This window comes from Pygocentrus nattereri, chromosome 7, assembly GCF_015220715.1.
Source record: "Pygocentrus nattereri isolate fPygNat1 chromosome 7, fPygNat1.pri, whole genome shotgun sequence".
Lineage (NCBI taxonomy): Eukaryota > Metazoa > Chordata > Actinopteri > Characiformes > Serrasalmidae > Pygocentrus > Pygocentrus nattereri.
The window spans coordinates 23,466,426-23,487,936 of NC_051217.1; the positions used below are offsets into that span (position 1 = coordinate 23,466,426).

The 21,511-nt window shown below is 41.5% G+C and overlaps 2 protein-coding genes across 5 annotated transcripts in view; one reads left to right on the forward strand and one right to left on the reverse strand.

Annotated features, from left to right (window-relative positions):
• Positions 1-2,655: 2,655 nt before the first annotated feature.
• Positions 2,656-12,129, reverse strand: LOC108431146 (P2Y purinoceptor 2). 2 transcript variants are annotated; one of them, XM_017704121.2, is made up of 3 exons: positions 12,023-12,129; positions 6,446-6,935; positions 2,656-4,680 (listed from the first exon to the last, which is right to left on the reverse strand). In XM_017704121.2, exons 2-3 carry the CDS (start codon positions 6,917-6,919, stop codon positions 4,162-4,164), a joined length of 993 nt encoding a protein of 330 aa, XP_017559610.1. In that variant the 5' UTR covers positions 6,920-6,935; positions 12,023-12,129; the 3' UTR covers positions 2,656-4,161. The 2 variants fall into 2 exon arrangements, with proteins under 2 accessions (XP_017559610.1, XP_017559609.1); XM_017704120.2 differs by having other exon boundaries at positions 6,446-6,938.
• A 3,064-nt stretch (positions 12,130-15,193) lies between these two features.
• The window catches only part of LOC108431165 (F-BAR and double SH3 domains protein 2), a 168,085-nt gene continuing 161,767 nt past the window's right edge, over positions 15,194-21,511 (forward strand). The window contains exon 1 of one of the 3 annotated variants that reach the window (XM_037540167.1): positions 15,194-15,419. In XM_037540167.1, the coding sequence (XP_037396064.1) occupies positions 15,399-15,419 (21 nt within the window). In that variant the 5' untranslated portion in view covers positions 15,194-15,398. The remainder of the gene's footprint in view (positions 15,420-21,511) is intronic. The other 2 variants (XM_017704151.2, XM_017704152.2) reach the window with 2 other exon arrangements.

Here is a 21,511-nt window from a genome sequence, read left to right on the forward strand (position 1 = left end):
CTCTGGTGTTTCCTTTATTATCTGCAACACCAATGAGGATCAGTAACACCAGTGACTCCTATGGAGAGATAGAAAAGTGGAACGACCCATATGCTAGCAGAAAAGAATACTGTAAGAATATGTACCTTAAGCAAAGCGTTATTAGTCACGTTTCCCTGTAACCCTCAAGGTTAGGGTTTGGCCTTGGACCAGTCAGTTTGATTTCCAATGTATGGGAGCAGCAAGAAAAACATACATTACTGACTGAATATGAGCCAAATTCTATGCAGGTTTTAGTTGAGTCTTGGGTTCAACTACATGAATCCTAATAGAGTCTTAATAGATTATAAAAGTGTCTCACACTATCCGACTGGTTTTTGCAGATGTTTTAGGGTGACTGAAATATTGGGGATCACATATTAAACGATTAGGAATCACACACTACTCAACTTTTCAGCTGCTGCTGAACCAAACTGAACTCTCGCAAACTCTCACATTCTCCTGTTACTAGGAGACCCAAATAAACAAACATGGAGCAGCTGCTGCTGTTTTCTCTGCTGAGCAGCAGGTAAATGTGTTTAAATGAGGCCCATTGATATAAGAATGTGATTAGTTTGGCATTTTTTTAGATTCTTAAATGTACATTAACTCAATTATGTCTTAAAGTCAGCTCATTAAAAAACTTTGCTCCATTTTTCTTTCTTTACTTGCTGTATTTTCTTCTTTGGAGCTCTCAGTTTTCATTGGCTGCTGCAGGAATCCGTTCAGGAGTCGTTGATCCAGTTCACACTAAATTACGCTCAGAGTCGGGTCGAAAAAAAATCAGGCATTTGATAAACTCCGACTGGTCTGAAACGCGATCTGGAGGCCGAAAATCTGAGTCTGCGTCCCTCAAACACGACTCGATTCTCCCTCCAACCGTCGACTCCAACTGATCCAAACATCCGCAGACTAGAGCCGCCCAGCTCAGCCTCGGCCAGACTGAGAATCAGGGCTAAAATCAGGGTAAAGGTCGTGTAGTGTAACCCCAGCTTTAGTTATTTGGAAAGGAAAACAGCGGTGGCAGCTCTAGGCCAGGACTACAGAAATAGTCAAGGTAAAACTGACACATATAACCTCAAACATGTGTTAATGTCTGTTACAAGCTTGCAATTTGTTTGGAACTAGCTTTATCTGTTTTTTCTCAAGTTTTTTGATGGAGGTTTGGCATGCATGGTCCCCACCTGAGGGCTTAACTCCTAGTTAGTCACCGTTTACCACTGCACTACAGTCTTTCCCAATCTTGGAAATCTTATTTTGGCATGAAAGAAAGAAACAAGCACAAAAAGTGCTTTTATAAGTGCTATGTTTAAAAAACATGTAAGTGCAATATTATAACTGAAGCTTTTTCAGCCTAGTCTGTATTTCATTCATTGTCCCATCGATCACCGCAGACAGTAGTGTCCGTTTGAATCTCAGTGCTGAGCCACTTCAGAGTTAGTTGTGAGCCAAGTCAGAGGCAGAAAATATAATCTTAAGCTTATGTTTAATGTCTATAAATAAATGATTGACATCTTTTCTTTGGCTTCATATTTAATGACTTTTCCTAACTTATTGGGGACAGCTGGGTAAAAATAAAACACACACACACACATAATATATAACTGTATATCGCTCCTGTCGAAAAGGTTTTTGACATAATTTGAACATGTCTGTTGCTCTTTACATTGTGTGTAAATTTCATGATGGATGGACCAAAAAAAATGTATGGTTCCATTGACCTACATTAAAAGAACAGTAGGTTTTTTCTTTCTCTTGAAAAGTTATTATTTTGGCGATAAAAGGTTTATATATATATATATATATATATATATATATATATAGGGTTTAATATTATGTCGGCCCACCCTTTGCAGCTATAACAGCTTCAACTCTTCTGGGAAGGCTTTCCACAAGGGTTAGGAGTGTTTATGGGAATTTCTGACCGTTCTTCCTGAAGCGCATTTGTGAGGTCAGACACTGAGGTTGGACGAGAAGGCCTGGCTTACAGTCTCCGCTCTAATTCATGGTTGAGGTCAGGACTGTCAAGTTCTTCCACACCAAACTGACTCATCCATGTCTTTATGGACCTGCTTTGTGCACTGGTGTGCAGTCATGTTGGAACAGGAAGGGGCCGTCCCCAAACTGTTCCCACAAATTTGGGAGCATGAAATTGTCCAAAATCTCTTGGTGCTGAAGCATTAACAGTTCCTTTCGCTGGAACTAAGTGGCCGAGCCCAACTCCTGAAAAACACCCCCCACACCATAATCCGCCCTCCACCAAACTTTAAACTCGGCACAGTGCAGTCAGACAGTACCGTTCTCCTGGCAACCACCAAACCCAGACCGTCTATCAGATTCCAGACGGAGAAGCGCGATTAGTCTCCATTGCTCTAGTGGAGTCCAGTGGCAGCGCTTTACACCACTGCATTCCACGCTTTGCATTCCGCTTGGTGATGTGAGGCTTGGATGCAGCTGCTCAGCCATGGAAACCCATTCCATGAAGCTCTCTACGCTGTTCTTGAGCTGATCTGAAGGCCACATGAAGTTTGGAGGGCTGTAGTGATTGACTCTGCAGAAAGTTGGTGACCTCTGTGCACTATACACCTCAGCGTCCGCTGACCCCGCTCTGTCATTTTACGTGGCCGACCACTTTGTGCTTCCACTTTGCATATATTGTGTGTGTGTGTTTTATGTTTACCCAGCTGTCCCCAGTAAATTAGGAAGTCATTAAATATGAATTTAATTAAATAATAAAAGATGTCAATCAATTATTTAGAGACATTAAACATAACATTAACCTTCTCTCTATTTTTTGCCTCTGTGTAATGTAGTGTTATAATTGTCCAGTACACATTTTTTGCTCATTGGTGTTCTTTGGGAGTCAGTTTGACCCCAGGCTGTATGAAAGAAATAACATTTCACACACATTTGTTTTGCCTGTTTTGAATGATATCGGTGGCTATAACATGCAATTTTATAATCTTCCTCTGCTTTAGGGCCCTAAACTAATATAACCACACTTGTAGTAGTTTCAAAGCCGTGACTATTTAAATTATGACCTTAAGAATCCTCTCCTTTTGGTTTTATATAAGTCAATCTATGGAGATACCAAAAGAAAAGATCAAGTGAAAAATGAACATTTAGGTCCATCTCTTTGTAATAATTGTTAATGCACGTGTCACCAGCTGTGCATATTTTCAAATGTGCTCTGTTTTGCCCAGTCCCTCACCTCACCATACCACCTCACCAGTTTTTCATGCTGAAGCATGTCTCAGCAGGGCCTCAGCAAGAGCTGGTTAATTATTTCTGCTCATGAACAGGTTAATACTCCTTTGTAGTGCTAATGACAGCTCAGACACACCTTTACCGCAGGTTCAACTCACAAAGCGGCCTTCATTCTCGTTGCCGCATTAATTCCTGGAAACACTCCTAAAATGCTGCCATTAAATCGTTGGTAGAAAGTTCTGGAACAACATGTCACTTGTTGAATAATAACTGGAAAGGTTAAATAACGCATGAACAGTTTCAGTTTTAGCGTTTCAACAGCCTTTCTTCTGAAATGAATGGGTGTTAATTGGGAGTTTGTCCAACTTTGCTGCAGTAACAGCTTTTACACTATATGTTGGAACATTGCTGTGAGGATTTGATTGCAGCTACAAGAGCATTAGTCAGATCAGGTACTGATGTTGGATGATCAGTTCTGCATCACTAGAACTCGTCCCAAAGGCTTTGGAGCTCCATCACTCCACCAGAACACCGTTCCACTGCTTCACAGTCCAGTGCTGGGGGCTGCACCAGTGCATCCAGTTCTATTGGTCAGTGTTTTTTTCTGTGGAGTTTATACAAGCTGTGCACAGCTGAACGCCATTAGTGACATTAAAGTGTCTACAGACATTTAGACACAGTGTATATATCTGGTCAGCTGGACCCTTTCCAGTGAGTAATAGGGTAAAGGGGTCTGATAAACTGCAGCAACAAGTTGGCTACAATAATTTAAAACCTATAAAGTGCACCTACATAGATACAAGTTAGGCATACCTTCACAAATACAATGTATGCCATTTTGTTAAATGTGTCTCTTTATCATTATATTCCAGCTTCAAAGCTTCATGATTTTCATTCCAATCTTCATAGTCCAAACGTTTGGCTAATCTCTTTCGCTCACAATGCGGTTGAGAGAGATTTTGCTTTCTCAATCCTCTGGCCTTGCCTGACCTTTTTTGTCATGCTTCTTCGGAAACCCTGGCCAGCCATGAAGTAGAGGATGGGGTCGATGCAGCTGTTGACGCTGGCCAGAGGCCTGGTGACCTTGTAGGCGATGCTGGATCCCTCCAGCAGGCCGCAGCTGACCTGCAGGTGGCGGAAGCAGTAGTACAGGCTCCGGGTCAGGTGGAAGGGCAGAAAGCAGAGCATGAAGGTCAGCAGGACGATGATGATCATCTTCACTGATTTCTTTTTGGAGCGCTGGGATGTGGGCCCTCCGACGGAGTCGGGCTCCAAAAGCTTCTGCACCATCAGACCGTTGCACACCAGCACCACCAGGAAGGGAAGCACGAAGAAGAGGAAGGAAACTACCGAGCTGTAGACCAAGAAGTGATTGAAGAGCTCCTCAGATGTGGTGTCGTGGCAGACCAACTCGTTTCCAGCATTTCTGGTTCTGGAGAAGTAGAGCACAGGAGCCTAGAGGAAAACAAACACGTTATTCAGAGAGGCACAAATAATGGGTTCAGTCAGAATACAGGGGCGCATCACGGTCACAAGCATGTTTGGTGGCCCACCTTGTACTCCAACAACATAGATAAACAGATAAATAAATAAGACAAATAAATAAGTACCTTGATGAGATTAAACAGCAGTTCACGTTGTTTATGTACATTTTGAGCAGTGCAATTTTGTTGAAAATTCTATTTGCAATATCCTATTGTGTTTATGTCATAACACTGTCCGTCTTCTGGTAAATTGAGTTGTAATGCCAAAACAGAAGTATCATGAGTGCACTGAAGGGTAAACTCTTGGGGCAGTCGTGGGTTGGAGGTCAGGGAACCAGCCCTGTGACCCGAAGGTCACTGGTTCGATCCCCTGAACCAACAGTACATGACTAAAGTGCCCTTAAGCAAGTCACGTAACCCCCAACTGCTCCACAGGCGCTGTGGATAGGGCTGCCCACCACTCTGGGCAAGTGTGCTGACTGCCCCCTAGTGTGTGTGCCCACTAGTGTGTATGTGGTGCTTCACTGCAGGGATGGGTTATAATGCAGAGGTGAAATTTCCTTGTTGTGGGACTAATAAGGGTCATTTAATCAAAACATCACTACACCATCTAAAAAATCCCATTTGAATGGCAACAATAAAGAGCCAATAATAATATAACACCTGAGAACAGATACTTCTTTGTTTATTTAATCATTTACACACAATATATAGCTGTTAGTTCTTCTGGTTACACCTGCAGTGGATCATATCAAGCTACCTTAGTCCTTGAAGGCTCAAAATCTCCTGAGCTCTGGCCCCACTGTCCCTGTTAGGCAGGCAGTTAAGTGCTGCTGGAGTTATTAACCCTTCAGTATCGCTGCAGGACTGAGAATAGTCCATTAACTAAAACTGTCCAGCCAACAGCGTCCTGTGACCACTGATGAAGGACTAGAGGATGACCAACACAAACTGTGCAGCAACAGATGAGCTATTGTCTCTGACTTTACATCTACAAAGTGGACCGACAAGGTAGGAATGTCTAATAGAGTGGACAGTGAGTGGACACAGAGTTTAAAAATTCCAGCAGCACTGCTGTGTCTGATCCACTCAGACCAGCACAGCACACACTAACACACCACCACCATGTCAGTATCACCGCGGTGCTGAGAATGACCAAATAATGCCTGCCCTGTGGGGGTCCTGACCACTGAAGAACAGGGTAACAAAGTATCAGAGAAACAGATGGACTACAGTCTGTAACTGTAGAACTACAAAGTGCTCCTATATGGTCAGAGGAGCTGATAAGATGGACAATGAGTGTAGAAACGAGGATGTTCTTGCATATTGATATTTATAGATCTGTTTTTTTCTCATTGGATGAGGAAGTGGGATTAGGTTATCATTCTAATGGGCCAAATCAGATGTCCTCAAAGACATTTACATTTATGGCATTTGGCAGACGCTCTTATCCAGAGCGACTTACAATGTGATAATTTTACACAGGTAGGCCAAGGTGGTGTTAGTAGTCTTGTCCAAGGACTCTTATTGGTATAGTGTATTGTGATGCCCTGGTGGGGGATTGAATCCCAGTCTACAGCATAGAAGGCAGAGGTGTTACCCAATACACTACACTAACCAGCTTTGGCTGGTGAGCCACATTTTGGATCTGCCCTTGTGGAAAAGATATGGAAGTCCCTTCCTCCTGCCTGTTCTACTAGACATAAAAAATACCAACTGTATCTCTTACAACACACCTGGAAGACCAGCACAGTCGCCCAAACGCCCACTGAAACCAGTCGGGCGCGCCGGGCACTGACCCACTGCATGGAACGCACGGGGTGGCAGATGCCCAGAAAGCGATGAATGCTGATGCAGCTGAGGAAGAGGATGCTGCCATAGAGATTGGTGTAGAAGAGGAAACGGATGAGCTTGCAGAATGCCTCGCTGAAGGGCCACATGTTCTTATCGGCATAGTAATAGACGAGGAAGGGCAGCGTGAGGATGTAGAGGGTGTCGCACACTGTCAGGTTGATCATGTAGATGGTGTTCGGGCTCCAGTGCTTGATCCGGAACAGGATGACATACATGGCAGTGATGTTAAGCACCAGGCCGACCACAAAAACCAGGCCATAGCCAGCAGGGAGCAGGATATACTTGAAGTCTTCGTTGAACTTGCAGCGGTATTGAGCACTGCTGTTAGTGAAGCTGGAAGTGTTTGGGGTGGTCATCCTGATTCAGGGTCGTCTGCTGGGAGAAAATATGAGATCTGTGAGGTTGACTTGAGAGGCTCATTGAACAGAGGTGTGAAACAAAGCCATAATTTGGTAGAAATGTACAGTTACCTGCATAAAAAATTACATTAGAAGAACCGAAAGTGGTTCCTCTACCCATCACTCAAGAAATTGCTGCTTTTTTACATTTTTAAATTTTTGACATAATTTGAAAATGCCAGTTGTCCTTTACATTATGTGTAAATTTTATAATGAATGGACCAAAAGAAACAGTACAAAATTACTTGGACAAAACTCTGGTTCCATTGACATTCATTAAAAGTACAGTATGTTTTTTTCCTTCTCCTGTAAAGTTACCATTTTGGAGATACAAGGATTTGATCTGACAATAGCAAGAAACTTGTGCCACCTTTTTTGAGGAACTGAAAGTGAGACGCCTGAAAAGAAAGGAAGCTGGAATAAAGGTGAAGAGTGGACACAATGGATACTGAAAAAATGTGGTATTCAAGCTGTTCAGGCTTCAAGTACAGCTCGGCTTGACCCGCCATCCTTCAAGACACGTGGAAGACCAGCATCAAGACTGTTCTCTGTCCTGGCACCCAGGTGGTGTAATGAATTCCCACCGGCTCCCTCAGGACTGACTTTCTCTCTAACCTATTGGTAACTAGCAATGATACTTTCTCTAGACAGACAAAGCACTTCTTGTATGTTGCTCTGGGTAAGAGCGTCTGCTAAATGCTGTAAATGTAAACTAAATATAATATCACATTTTTTCATTATTCATTGTGTCCATTCTTCACCTTTATTCCAGCTTCCATTCTTTCCAGGAGTCTCACTTTCAGCTCCTCAAAGAATCTGCAGACACGTCTCCAAAGTTCAGTCTTAGAAGCTGGTTGATGATTTTCTGAAGTGATCAAACCCATTCAGTGGAGTCGAGGTCTGAACTCTGGGGTGGTCAGTCCATTGTTCAGCTTCTTTGTTTGGTGTGTCCATCTCCTTTTCTTAGTGAGGTTCTTCTTGAACAGCTGAGACTTCTGGGTAATTTTCTGTTCAATATGTTTTCTTCTTTTTTAACCTAATGTTGACAAATGAATGACTTGTACTTAACTGCAGCTTTGATTAGACATTCAAAATTACATTTGAGGTGGTGGGAAAACTGCAAACTGTAATTTTTGCTGCATTTTGGCTTTGCCATCAAAATTAACACACCTGATTCAACTCATCAACTCACTGACATGCTTTATATGAGCTAATCTGGGAGTGAAAGAGCAGGTTAAACAGTAAGCTCTGTGGAGCGGCCCTCTTTCCTCTGGTTGTCGTGATCCCAAACGGGGATCGTGGTGGTTTAACAAAGGGGAGTGTGTATTGTAAGTAAACCTGTTGTTAACCAAATCAAACACACTCATAAAAGTATAGTTTACTATCGGTGTCATGAGATCAGCACTAGCTTCTCCAGCCATGAACAGGACACTATGTGGAGCCTCGTTTCTGTGTGTGCTGATCTTCCCTGGAAGTTTGCAAGGTGTGACTGTAAAAGGCACGTCCAGTGAAGTCAGCTGTGTTAAATACAAAATAAACAGTTGGAGACTGGCGTCATTTTGACGTGTACACTAGAATCCTATTTAATAGCGTAAGTGTTGGTTTAACACTGGTGATTTGGCTGTGAAGAAAGATACACACACCTGAGCACATGGGCCAACAGCCAGCATCCAAACAGATATCACAATAGAAAGCAAATAAAAAACAACATAATTTATTACCCAATTATAATTTATGTATTTTAACCCCTCTACACTGCAAAGGCCCACATTTTCTCATAACCACAGTTATTATTTATATGTTAACTTCATAGTAGTTTGTGGATAATTCATAGTAGTCACTAAGCAATTTGTAGTAATTCAGGAAAAATAGTAGCTGCCGAAAAATGTATTGTAGTTATTGAATAATATGTTCAGTGGTGGGAAATAAGTATTCAGACAATACTGTTATTGTTATTTCATAAACTTCCAGTGCATACAATCACTTCAAATTTACATGCATAGTGTAAGTTTTCACTTTGTATTTATACATAGATATTAATATATTTTTTTAATTGTGTTTAAGGATTAACAAAGACATGCCTTACCCCTTAGCAATCCAGGTTTATTTCATACAAATGCTTTATTATTCAGTAACTATAGGGACTTTAATGCAAACTAATGGAGCTGTTCTTAAGTTATAGAAGTGTGTAAAAATTTTTACCTGTTGAAAACCATAATTTACAGTGAGAAAAGTGAGAAAAATTCAATAAATGTTCAAAGTTAGTTTGTGGATAATTCCTAGATACTAAGTAATTTATAGTGATCTTGGAAAAATAAGAGTAGTACTGAAAAAAGATCATTGTAGTTACTGAGTTGTTTGCTCAGTGGCGGGAAATAAGTATTCAGACACTTTTGTTTTAGTCATTACATAAACTTCCTGTGCATACAGTGACTTCAAATTGAAATGCATAGTGTCTTTTGACTTTGTATTCATGACTAAATATTCATATTTATTTATGTATTTATAAGCATTAACAAAGACATGTTTAATATTTTAACAATCCAATTTTATTTCATAAAAATGTGTATTATTCAGTAACTACAGGGACTATAGTGCAAACTAATGGAGCTATTCTTAGGTTATAGAAGTGTGCAATAAAACTTTACTTGTTAAGAGGTTAAAAATCATAATTTACAGTGCAAAAAATATTCAGACTACATATTAATATCATCAAAACTATAAGAAGTTATTAGCTATTTATAGAATTGTGGCTCAATTTAGGAAATTTAGGAAACTCATCTTCACTTCCCCCAAAGTTACTTTTCAAATTCCATAATTCCATACATTTTTTTAAAAATCTTTGCTAATTAAAAAAATTTAAATAGTTAGTTAGTTACTGGATGATTGACAGTGGCTACTAGGCAATTTGTAATAATTATAGAAAAATAGTAGCAGCTACTGAAAAATTCATAGTAGTTACTGAATAATAATAATAACAATAATAATATAGTCACTTCAAATGTACATGCATAGTGTCTTTTGACTTTTTATTTATAAATACATTTTCATATTTATGTAAAAATGATGTACATATAAGCTTTAACAAAAGCAACTCTTAACAATGGAGGTGTATTTCATACAAATGCTTATTATTCAATAATTACAGGGACTTCAATGTAAACTAATGGAGCTATTCCTAAGTTATAGAAGCATGTAATGAAACTTTGGGCCTGCTGTCAGGCTCATGGCTTGTTAAGGGGTTAAAAACTATAAGGTACAGTGAGAAGAGTATTCAGACTACATGTTAAAATCATTAAGACCATAGAAAGTCGTTGGCTACTTGTGGCATTATGGTTCAGTTTTGTCCCACAGCCATCTTGAATTCCCCAAAGCTACGTGTAAATTTTCAATGAAATTGAAATTGAGCAGATTGGCTAGGCTGCATCTACACTTTCTTTAGAAACCAGCCTTGAGTCATTTTGAACCATCTTCTCCACAAATTCACTTGGGTGCTGAGATTAAACTCATTTCTAATATCTTCCAGAACATCCCTCCATTCATGGTTCTGTTGTTGATGTTTTATGCCCCAGTCCCATTTGCAGAGAAGCAGCTCCTTAGCATGATGCTCCCACCCTCATACTTCACTGTGGGTGGTCTTGGGATCTTGCATGCAACCTTCCGTCTCCAAACATGAGCTGAATTTTTGCCAAAGAGGTTTTACTATCTTTACTTTATTGTCCGTCATGGGGGGAAATTAGATTTTACAACTTTTGCTTCAGCTTTAAGAAGTGCCTTCACTATGATTGCCTAATTATTGAACACTTTTCAATTGAACATCTTATTCATATTGTTTTTGCACAAATCTTTGTTTATGCTTATACAGCCTTTTTGTTCTTATTCATAAGTACAAAGTCAAAGTGATTATGTGCAAATTTGAAGTCGATATATGACTTGGAAGTATGTCAACACCTTATATGACCAGAGCCCACCGGTTGGCCCAGTGTTTTATTACACACTTATTACACATAACCTAGGCATGGCTCAGATAGTTTGCTTTGATGTATCTGTAGTTACTGTATAAGCCTTAGTATGTGAAAAGCCTAAGATGTTAATAATTAAATAACAAAAATCAAAGTGCCTGATTACTTATTTTGCTCAATTCTGTAGTTTCAAAGTAGTTACTGAATAATTGATAGTAGTTACTAGTTAGTTGAGCGTAGTGAATGATTATTTCATAGTCACTGATAAATCATAAAATATACTGACAATTTCAGAGTAGATTACTGAATATTTCATAGATACCAAATAACGATTCATCATGAAACTCCTCAAATGAGCTGCGAAACATCCTCTGGATTACGTCACGTCACCTTCACCTACTATTACCAGTCTGAACTGGGGCAGTCGTTGGCTGCAGGTTAGGGAACCAGCCCTGTGACTGGTTTGATCCCCAGAGCTGATAGTACATGACTGAGGTGTCCTTGAGCAAGACACCTAACCGCCAACTGCTCCCTGGTCGCTGCGGATAAGGCTGCCCACTGCTCTGGGCAAGTATGCTCACTGCCCCCTAGTATGTGTCTGTTCACTTGCGTGTATGTGGTGTTTCACTGATATGTTAAATACGGAGGTGAAATTTCCCCATTGTGGGAACAATAAGGGTCACTTAAAAAAAATAAACTCCAACTTCTTTCAACATAATCTTTATCTGCTGCTAAAGCAGCTGCCCATCGGCTACTATTATGAGTGATTATCAGTCAGCAGCGCCTCTGTCCTTTTCCAAGCACAGGTAAACGTTCAGAGTACCCGACTGCGCACTACAGACGCAGCAGATTAGAGTTCATACAGTGTTCCTGTTTAGTAACTATTATGAGCTAATGTGTAAGTTCTGTAGCTATGAGAGTGCGTGTTCAGACAAAGTCTCGTAACAGAGAGTAATCCTAGAGATTACAGGGCTAAATTAGAAATGAAAGACTCGGCTCTGCTCTCAACTTTCATTTGAACTGCAACGAAACGACCAACCAGATTTACAGAGTTTATAATCATTACTTACAATAAAAGACAAATAACAGGGCTACTCACATGAAGAGTGAAGCCAGCCAGGTAACGTCAACCTCTCTCTCTCGCTCTTTCTCTCTCTCGCTCGCTCTCTCTCCACTCTGCATACCTGTAGTGCTCCGCCTCAGCCTGCAGCTCTGAACTGACTGTCATCCCTGTAGGCGTGTGTGTGTGTATGTCTGTGTGTGTGTGTGTGTGTGTGTGTGTGTGTGTGTGCATGTGTGTGTGCATGTGTGTGTGCTGTGTATGTGTGTGTGTGCATGTGTTTGTGTGTGTGTGTGTGTGTGTGTGTGTGTGTGTGTGCATGTGTGTGTGCTGTGTGTGTGTGTGTGTGTGTGTGTGTGTGTTGGGGGGGTGGACACACGTTTGTTTTCATACCTTATCATACGGAGCCCTCTTGGTGACATCATATATAAATAAAAATAATGCGTGGCCATGCCTTATTAACACGTGAGAACAAGATCCTAATATGTGACCACATTTTATTAACTTAAAGGAAGAAGTAAGACTTAGTATGGTGTGGGAATGAGAAAATTAAGTCATGGCCACCATTAATTTAGGAAACTGTGGGAATGGGATCATGTCTCAAGTTGTGGCCACAACTTAATTATCACATTCCCACATCTTACTAAGTCTCACTCATTCCCACATGTTAATTAGCTGTGGCCATGCCTTATTAGCACTTAAGAATGAGATCTAAATGTGTGGGAATGAGATCTAAATACGCCATGACTTAATGAGTGGGAACAAGTAAGACTTAGTAAGGCGTGAGAATGTGATCGAGATAATTAAGTCGTGGCCACAACTTAGTAAGACATGATCACATTACCACGGCTTACTAAGTGGTGGCCATGACTTCATTATCTCATTCCCATGCCTTACTAAGTCTTACTTGTTCCCACATGTTAATAAGTTGATGATTTAAGTAATGTGTAATGTGACCATAAACAGTTTTGTAGCAGTTCTTGTTGGAAAATCTTTGCGTAAAAAGTGTTTCATTCATGCTTTCACTCACTGGCTTTAACTGGGCATCACAACCGAAACCTGAGAGAGGATTTATTATAAACCGGGTCAGATCAGAACTCGATTACATTCAGAACAAAGTGACTGCAAAATTCAGAGCAATCCGCTCAGGGAGTGACGGAATGGAGCTCAGACGAGCAGACAGTTCCAGCAACTGCAGAGCAGAAATAAAGACAAATGGCCAGGAAGGTCATTGTCCAGTGTTTGGTCACAGCCATAAAAAGAAAAAGGTGGATAGAGGGGTTCCGTCTAGAACTGCTTTGGCATTTTGTACTGGAACAAATAAGAGAGAGAGAGAGAGAGAGAGAGAGAGAGAGAGAGAGAGAGAGAGAGGATAAAATACTGTATAAATATATGTATATATATATATTCTGTTGTCAGAACAAAAAGTCGTATCTCCAAAACAGTAACTTTACAGGAGAAGTAAAAAACCTACATCACTTTCAATGCAAGTCAATGGAACCAGAATTTTTTCCAAGTTTTTTTTTGGCCATTTCTTTTGGTCCATCCTTCATGAAATTTATGCGCAAAGTATAGACCAACATGCACTTTCAAATTATGTCAAAAACTGAAAATCGACAAAAATGGAGATACGAGGTTTTCATCTAACAGTGAGATATATATGTATGTATATATCAGGTGTAACATTCTGACCACCCTCTTGTTTCTACCCTTATTGTCCATTTTATCAGCTCTACTTACTGTATGGGAGCACTTTGTAGTTCTACAGTTACAGACTGTAGTCCATCTGTTTCTCTGATACTTTGTTACCCTGTTCTTCAGTGGTCAGGACCCCCATGGACCCTCACAGAGCAGGTACTATTTGGGTGGTGGATCATTCTCAGCACTGCAGTAACACTGACTGGTAGTGTGTTAGTGTGTGTTGTGCTGGTCTGAGTGGATCAGGCACAGCAGAGCTGCTGGAGTTTTCAAACACTGTGTCCACTCACTGTCCACTCTATTAGCGTGTGTGTATATAGACAGATAGAGATGGTTATGCTTTTTTTCTTCAAAATGATCAAAATCCCTATTAAACATGTCTTTAACCGCATTAACAACAGTGTTAATGACACTTTATACCAATCAATCCATTTGAATTTGCATAGGAATCTAATTCAGTGCGAGATCAATACCTCTGCTATTGATTATCGCATCAGTGAGATGCTGAACGTGCGATTCCTTGTTGCTAGGCAGCTCAGGAGACGCTGCGTCGTTTTTCATTTTCTTTCCCACCCGTTCTCGCGAAAGTCCCGCCCTCCTGCGTTGTGATTGGCCGGCGCTGCTCCACACTCAACATACAGCTCGCCGATTGGACCGTTGACACGTCGGTCCCGTTGCGTTGCCATAGTAACTGTAGAACGGCTTTCTCGCAGTACACTCTTCACCATGAGCTCCACACATGCATGCACATGGTTCTAAATAGAACCCTGTTCATCAGTGGTCAGGACCCCCATGGACCCTCACAGAGCAGGTACTGTTTGAGTGGTGGGTCATTCTCAGCACTGCAGTAATAGCAGTGCTGTGTCTGATCCACTCAGACCAGCACAGTCCACTGGATCAGACACAGCAGTGCTATTACTGCAGTGCTGAGAATTACCCACCACCCAAATAGTACCTGCTCTGTGAGGGTCCATGGGGGTCCTGACCACTGAAGAACACGGTAAAAGGGGGCTAACAAAGTATCAGAGAAACAGATGGACTACAGTCTATATAGTAAGTGGAGCTAATGAGGTGGTTTTAATGTTGAGTCTAATTGGTGTCTTCATTCAACACACAGTCACAGTTGGAATAAAACCTTCAATTTCATCATATTTAAATACATGCACATACATGCCAATATATAGATTTTTTTGCATATGTATGTAGTTAAAATCTGCCTAATATTATCGACATTTTCATTTACGTTGGATTTTTTCCCCATTTCTTCATATAAAAACATTCATTTTTAAAGAATAAAAGTTTTTAAAAGAGGTGGGTCTCTGAAAGCCCATCATAGAGGTTCTGCCGGAAAACAGGTGGGGAAAACAGCAGAATAATTCCGCAGTTGTCCACAGAGCGTCGCTGTTTCACAGCCTTGCGCCTCCGTTAAAACACAAACAAAAACCCGTGCAAACTCCCTCCATGCGTCGCTATTGTGCCTCGTATTTGCGGGAAACCTCACAGCCTCTCTCTCTCCCCCTCTCTCTCTTTTCATTTCCCAGCCGCAGTGTTTGCTTTGCTCAGGGGCTTCTGCGTTTTTGTCATGACCGCCTGAACCAGCCCACTCTGACCCGCTCCTCTCCTCCTCTTCCTCCTCCCTCCACAAGCCTGGCTCGTGTTCCGGAGGGGCTCGTTTTGGATTAATTTCTTATTTCCACATTCATGTCGATGTTCAGACATGCAGCCTCCGCCGAGAAAGGTAAGAACCTCCGCTCCATTCCCCCATAAACCCGTCTCTGCTTTCCTCCTCTGACCGAACTTGTTGGTGAACTTACGGTGAAGTTGCTTGAGCCCAAATCCATCATCTCAGCTCCTCTGGTGGCTCTAATCACAGGCTGCTGTCTGGTAGTTAATGATGGTCCATCGTTCTCACTGGAAGCGGTGTGGAGGCATCTAGACTGGCTGGACTGGAGAAGAAGCCCCGCAGTCAAAGCCAGAGCAGCTGGACTGTCAGTGTGGTCACTGTACAGCCTGAAGTTTAGGGTCGAGGACACACGCTGCCAGGCTTGTGTTAGTAGGGTTTAGAGTCCTTTTGCCTTCACTGTCAATAGAGTTGACCAGTCACTGCGGTCAGTCTGCTTTTGCCTCCACTGTCTGCTGGAGTAGCTTCACTGTGCCTTTTGCTTTTGTCTTGTTTGTCCACCTGGCTTTGCTGTACAGTACACAAGGTTTTACTGGGCTGCCTGTTGGGTTCACTGTCCTACTGATTTAACTGTCCCTTGGGTTCACTGACCAGAGCTTAACCAACCATGGCCTTCACTGTCCATTGAGCTTACAGCTTGTTGGGTTAGCTGTCCATCGCGTTCAGTATGGTTTTGCCCTCGCTGTAGGAATAATGTCCATCTGGATTAGGTCCATTGTTTATTAGTATTACTGAACATAGGGTATCACTGTGCTTTAGGCCTGGCTGCCCATTGGTTTTACTGTGCATAGGGTATCACTGTGCTTTAGGCCTGGCTGCCCATTGGTTTTACTGTGCATAGGGTATCACTGTGCTTTTGCCCTGACTGCCCATTGGTTTTACTGTGCATAGGGTATCACTGTGCTTTTGCACTGGCTGCCCATTGGTTTTACTGTGCATAGGGTATCACTGTGCTTTTGCACTGGCTGCCCATTGGTTTTACTGTGCATAGGGTATCACTGTGCTTTTGCACTGGCTGCCCATTGGTTTTACTGTGCCTAGGGTATCACTGTGCTTTTGCACTGGCTGCCCATTGGTTTTACTGTGCCTAGGGTATTACTGTGCTTTTGCCCTGGCTGCCCATTGGTTTTACTGTGCAAGGGGTATTACTGTGCTTTTGCCCTGGCTGTCCATTGGTTTTACTGTGCATGGGGAATTACTGTGCTTTAGGCCTGGCTGCCCATTGGTTTTACTGTGCATAGGGTATTACTGTACTTTTGCCTTAGCTGCCCATTGGTTTTACTGTGCATGGGGTATTACTGTGCTTTAGGCCTGGCTGCCCATTGGTTTTACTGTGCATAGAGTGTCACTGTGCTTTTGCACTGGCTGCCCATTGGTTTTACTGTACATGGGTTATTACTGTGCTTTTGCCTTAGCTGCCCATTGGTGTTACTGTGAATAGGGTATCACTGTGCTTTAGGCCTGGCTGCCAGTCGGTTTTACTGTGCATAGGGTATTGCTTTGCTTTAGGCCTAGGTGCCCATTGGTTTTACTGTGCATAGGGTATCACTGTGCTTTAGGCCTTGCTGCCCATTGGTTTTACTGTGCATAGGGTATCACTGTGCTTTTGCCCTGACTGCCCATTGGTTTTACTGTGCATGGGGTATTACTGTGCTTTTGCCCTGGCTGCCCATTGGTTTTACTGTACATAGGGTATTACTGTGCTTTTGCTCTGGCTGCCCATTGGTTTTACTGTACATGGGGTATTACTGTGCTTTTGCCCTGGCTGCCCATTGGTTTTACTGTGCATGGGGAATTACTGTGCTTTAGGCCTAGCTGCCCATTGGTTTTACTGTGCATAGGGTATTACTGTACTTTTGCCTTAGCTGCCCATTGGTTTTACTGAACATGGGTTATTACTGTGCTTTTGCCTTAGCTGCCCATTGGTGTTACTGTGAATAGGGTATCACTGTGCTTTAGGCCTGGCTGCCAATCGGTTTTACAGTGTATAGGGTATTACTGTGCATTTGCCTTAGATGCCCATTGTTTTTACTGTGTATAGGGTATTAGGGTCGATTCTCTGTGCTTTTGGCCTGGGTCTGGTTGCTCACTCTGCTCTGCACCTACAACCCCAATTCCAGTGAAGTTGGGACTTTGTGTAAAACAACAGAATACGATGATTTGCAAATCTTTTTCAACCTATATTCACCTGAATACACTACGAAGACAAGATATTTAATGTTCAAATGGATAAACTTTATTCTTTTTTGCAAATATTCACTCATTTTGAATTTGATGCCTGCAACATGTTCCAGAGAAGTTGGGACAGGGGCATGTTTACCACTGTGTTACATCACCTTTCCTTTAAACAACACTCAATAAGCATTTGGGAACTGAGGACACTAATTGTTGAAGCTTTGTAGGTGGAATTCTCTCCCATTCTTGCTTGATGTACAACTTCAGTTGCTCAACAGTCCGGGGTCTCCATTGTCGTATTTTGCGCTTCATAATGTGCCACTCATTTTCAATAGGAGATAGGTCTGGACTGCAGGCAGGCCAGTGTAGTACCCGCACTCTTGTACTACAAAGCCACGCTGTCGTAACACGTGCAGAATATGGCTTGGCATTACGTATTGTATTGGTACGTCCCTGAAAAAGTCATTGCTTGGATGGCAGCATATGTTGCTCCAAAACCTGTATGTACCTTTCAGCATTAATGGTGCCTTCACAGATGTGCAAGTTACCCATGTCATGGGCACTAACACACCCCCAGACCATCAGAGATGCTGGCTTTTGAACTTTGCGCTGATAACAATCCAGACAGTCCTTTTCCTCTTTGGCCTGGAGCGACGAACTGAGTTCACTGACAGTGGTTTTCTGAAGTGTTCCTGAGCCCATGTGGTAATATCCGTTACAGAATGATGTTGGTTTTTAATGCAGTGCCTTGTGTTGCAGGCCTCAAATTCAAAATGAGTGAATATTTGCAAAAAACAATAAAGTTTATCCATATTTGTCTTTGTAGTGTATTCAATTGAATATAGGTTGAAAAGGATTTGCAAATTATCGTATTCTGTTTTTATGTATGTTTTACACAACGTCCCAACTCCATTGGAATTGGGGTTGTACTCAAAGGCTTATTTGGTGGCCGTCTTTCTCTTCCCCTCCCGAAATGATCAGCATCCTACAATCCTAAACAGAAGAGCGTTTTCAGTAGAGCCAGTCTGGTTGCCATCCAAGCGTCTGGCTTTGCTGAACATTCTGACAACACAGTAATGGTGTTCTATTGCAAGGTTAAATGCAGGACAATGCTAGATCATTCCCATGTAGTCTGTACACCTGTCTTTTTCAGGAAGAATGGACATCTAGAATGAACATACTGTGCCTGCTACCGAGCCTCAGTATAGAATGTGATGCCCTCTGACCTTGTGCCACCCTTTTGTCTGGTGGAGGAGAAGCGGAAAAGCAGGCTCAAAGCCGAAGGAAATGAAGGAAAGACTGTTAGATTTGGCTCATAGAATGAACAGAAGTTTTTATATGAAATGTTTAGACAGGGCAGACGTGTCATTGACGTTTCCAGGCCAGTGCTCAGTGCTCTCTCGATGTAGATTAAGTCAAGATTTGAAGATGATTTATGGCGGTTAGTGTTGTTTAATGTACAAACACTGGGTTAGTTTACTTCATAAGCGTGTGGTTGGGATTTAATCGTGTTCTTCGCAAGCTGTCTGCCAGCAGTGGCTCATAACACTGACGGGAGATTTACACTGAGAAAGGGAGTCTGGGATATTGAGAGATGTTGTCTCAGTTACTACAAGTAGGACTGGAGGCCTGCTGCAGAACCGGGCAGTAGGATTGTAATAAATAGAATGCCTGAGGCCAATAAGACCAAATTTTCTTGTTATCATGATGAATTTTATCATGATTCTGAGCATTCTTCGTATTTCATTACGGAGAGCATAATTAGTCCTGTTTAACGGAATGTAGTGCAGTACAGTATTGATAGTATTCCGATAATGTCACAGTCACGCTGCATCCATTTTGGCAGGCAACTTCAAGTTCATTCAGCAGAGCTGTGGCTCTTTGTAATGAGATAATAGGCCCATAACTTGTCCAGCAAAGACAGTAAACATGCTTTTAATACATTTTTTTAAATCTCATTTTACAGAGTAATAGCCAATGTATTGGAAAGTATTGGCTTGATTTTATTTGATTTGCTGCTGCAGTGATAACAAATTAAAGTTTGTAACGTTTTTCCACAGCATTAATATTTTCACATCCCAACCCTCCACCATTAGACGTGTGTGGTTTGGGACATGGCATCAGTCCCAGCTCCTGCAGCTGGTTTTAGCTTTGCTGTGCTGCTCATTAGCTGCTCAGTAAGCATTTCCAAGCGAAAGTTTGAGTTATTTGTTGATTAAAGAGAATTTACTGGGGTAAATTAATGCATTTATTGGGGTAAATGAAATCAGTTGTTGAGATGAGCTGACGTCGACATTGTATTCAACGTCTTTCGACATTCGTTCTACGTTTGAGACGCCTTAGTGTAGCTACAGCTCCATTTAAGGCGGAACGGAAAATTCTAATGAGAAGCTGGCGAATAAGAAGCTGACATGAGCTCGATATACAGTAGTTAATTCTTTAAGAGCTTTAGCAGTTTTTATAAAATATCACACGCTAGAATGTTCTGAACTCTGGAGGTGTGCACGTTCTATAGATCCAGTCCACCAATCTAGCTAATTTTATCCTCATAGCATTTTCTGGTCTACTTTGCTTGGTTTTTGTCCACCTGCTGGGTGTCTCTGAGGTACAGCTCACCTACCAACATGGCGACGTGGCCTTCTTAATGACGTAATCAAATACTATAAATATGAAACATTAAACAAATTTCATTACATTCATGGTTTAAAATGTGGTATTACTAATGCATTTAAATTACATTTGATATATATATTATAAATTTAAAGAATTATGATATGATATTTATGCCTGTCCCAGTGGTCATTGGGCAGAAGGCTTACAGTGATCAAACCAAGAAAATATTTTTGGTGACTTTACGTATCAAAATAATTGGTCAGCAGTGAAAAACCTCCTTATTTAAGGAGAAGAGCAGATTAAAGGGCAGAATTGGCTTCTTTTGGTCTTTTGGCTCATTATTAAAGTGTAACAGCCGTATCGTAGCCTGTGTGGTGTGGTTTGTTTTAAGTGACCACTTGTGTGCAGAGGTGAGGGCAGTGAGATTTGCTCCTTAACTGCGTTCTCCCTTATCCCAATCTAACCTTTAGGGAATCCTTACAGAACCAATTAGGCTGAATCCTTCCTGCCAAGTGGAGCGCTTCCTATGTAATTAACAGCTTGTCCCCAGGTATTAGATGGCCTGCCCAGGCTCATCGGTGCAAACCCTCGGAGCCTACCGTGCTGCGAGGGGCCACCGAACACATCATCACCCGCAATCACACCACACATTGTAAATAGTCGGATAGATTAGTAAATACTCTGATAGAGGGACAAATAGTCAGATGGATTGATAAATAGTCGGATAGAGGAGACAGATTGATAGTTGGCTAGATTGATAAATAGTCAGATAGAGGGACAGTCAGATTGATAAATAGATTGATAAATAGTCAGATGGATAAATAGTCGGATAGAGGAGACAGATTGATAGTTGGCTAGATTGATAAATAATCAGATAGAGGGACAGTCAGATTGATAAATAGATTGATAAATAGTCAGATGGATAAATAGTCGGATAGAGGAGACAGATTGATAGTTGGCTAGATTGATAAATAGTCAGATAGAGGGACAGTCAGATTGATAAATAGATTGATAAATAGTCAGATGGATAAATAGTCGGATAGAGGGACAGACAGATTGATAAATAGATTGATAAATAGTCAGATGGATAAATAGTCAGATAGAGGGACAGTCAGATTGATAAATAGATTGATAAATAGTCAGATGGATAAATAGTTAGATAGAGGGACAGTCAGATTGATAAATGGTCAGATTGATAAATAGTCGGATAGAGGGACAGACAGATTGATAAATAGTCGGATAGACAGACAGACAGATTGATAAATAGATCGAGAAATAGTCAGATAGAGGGACAGACAGATTGATAAATAGTCGGATAGAGGGACAGACAGATTGATAAATAGTCAGATAGAGAGACAGAC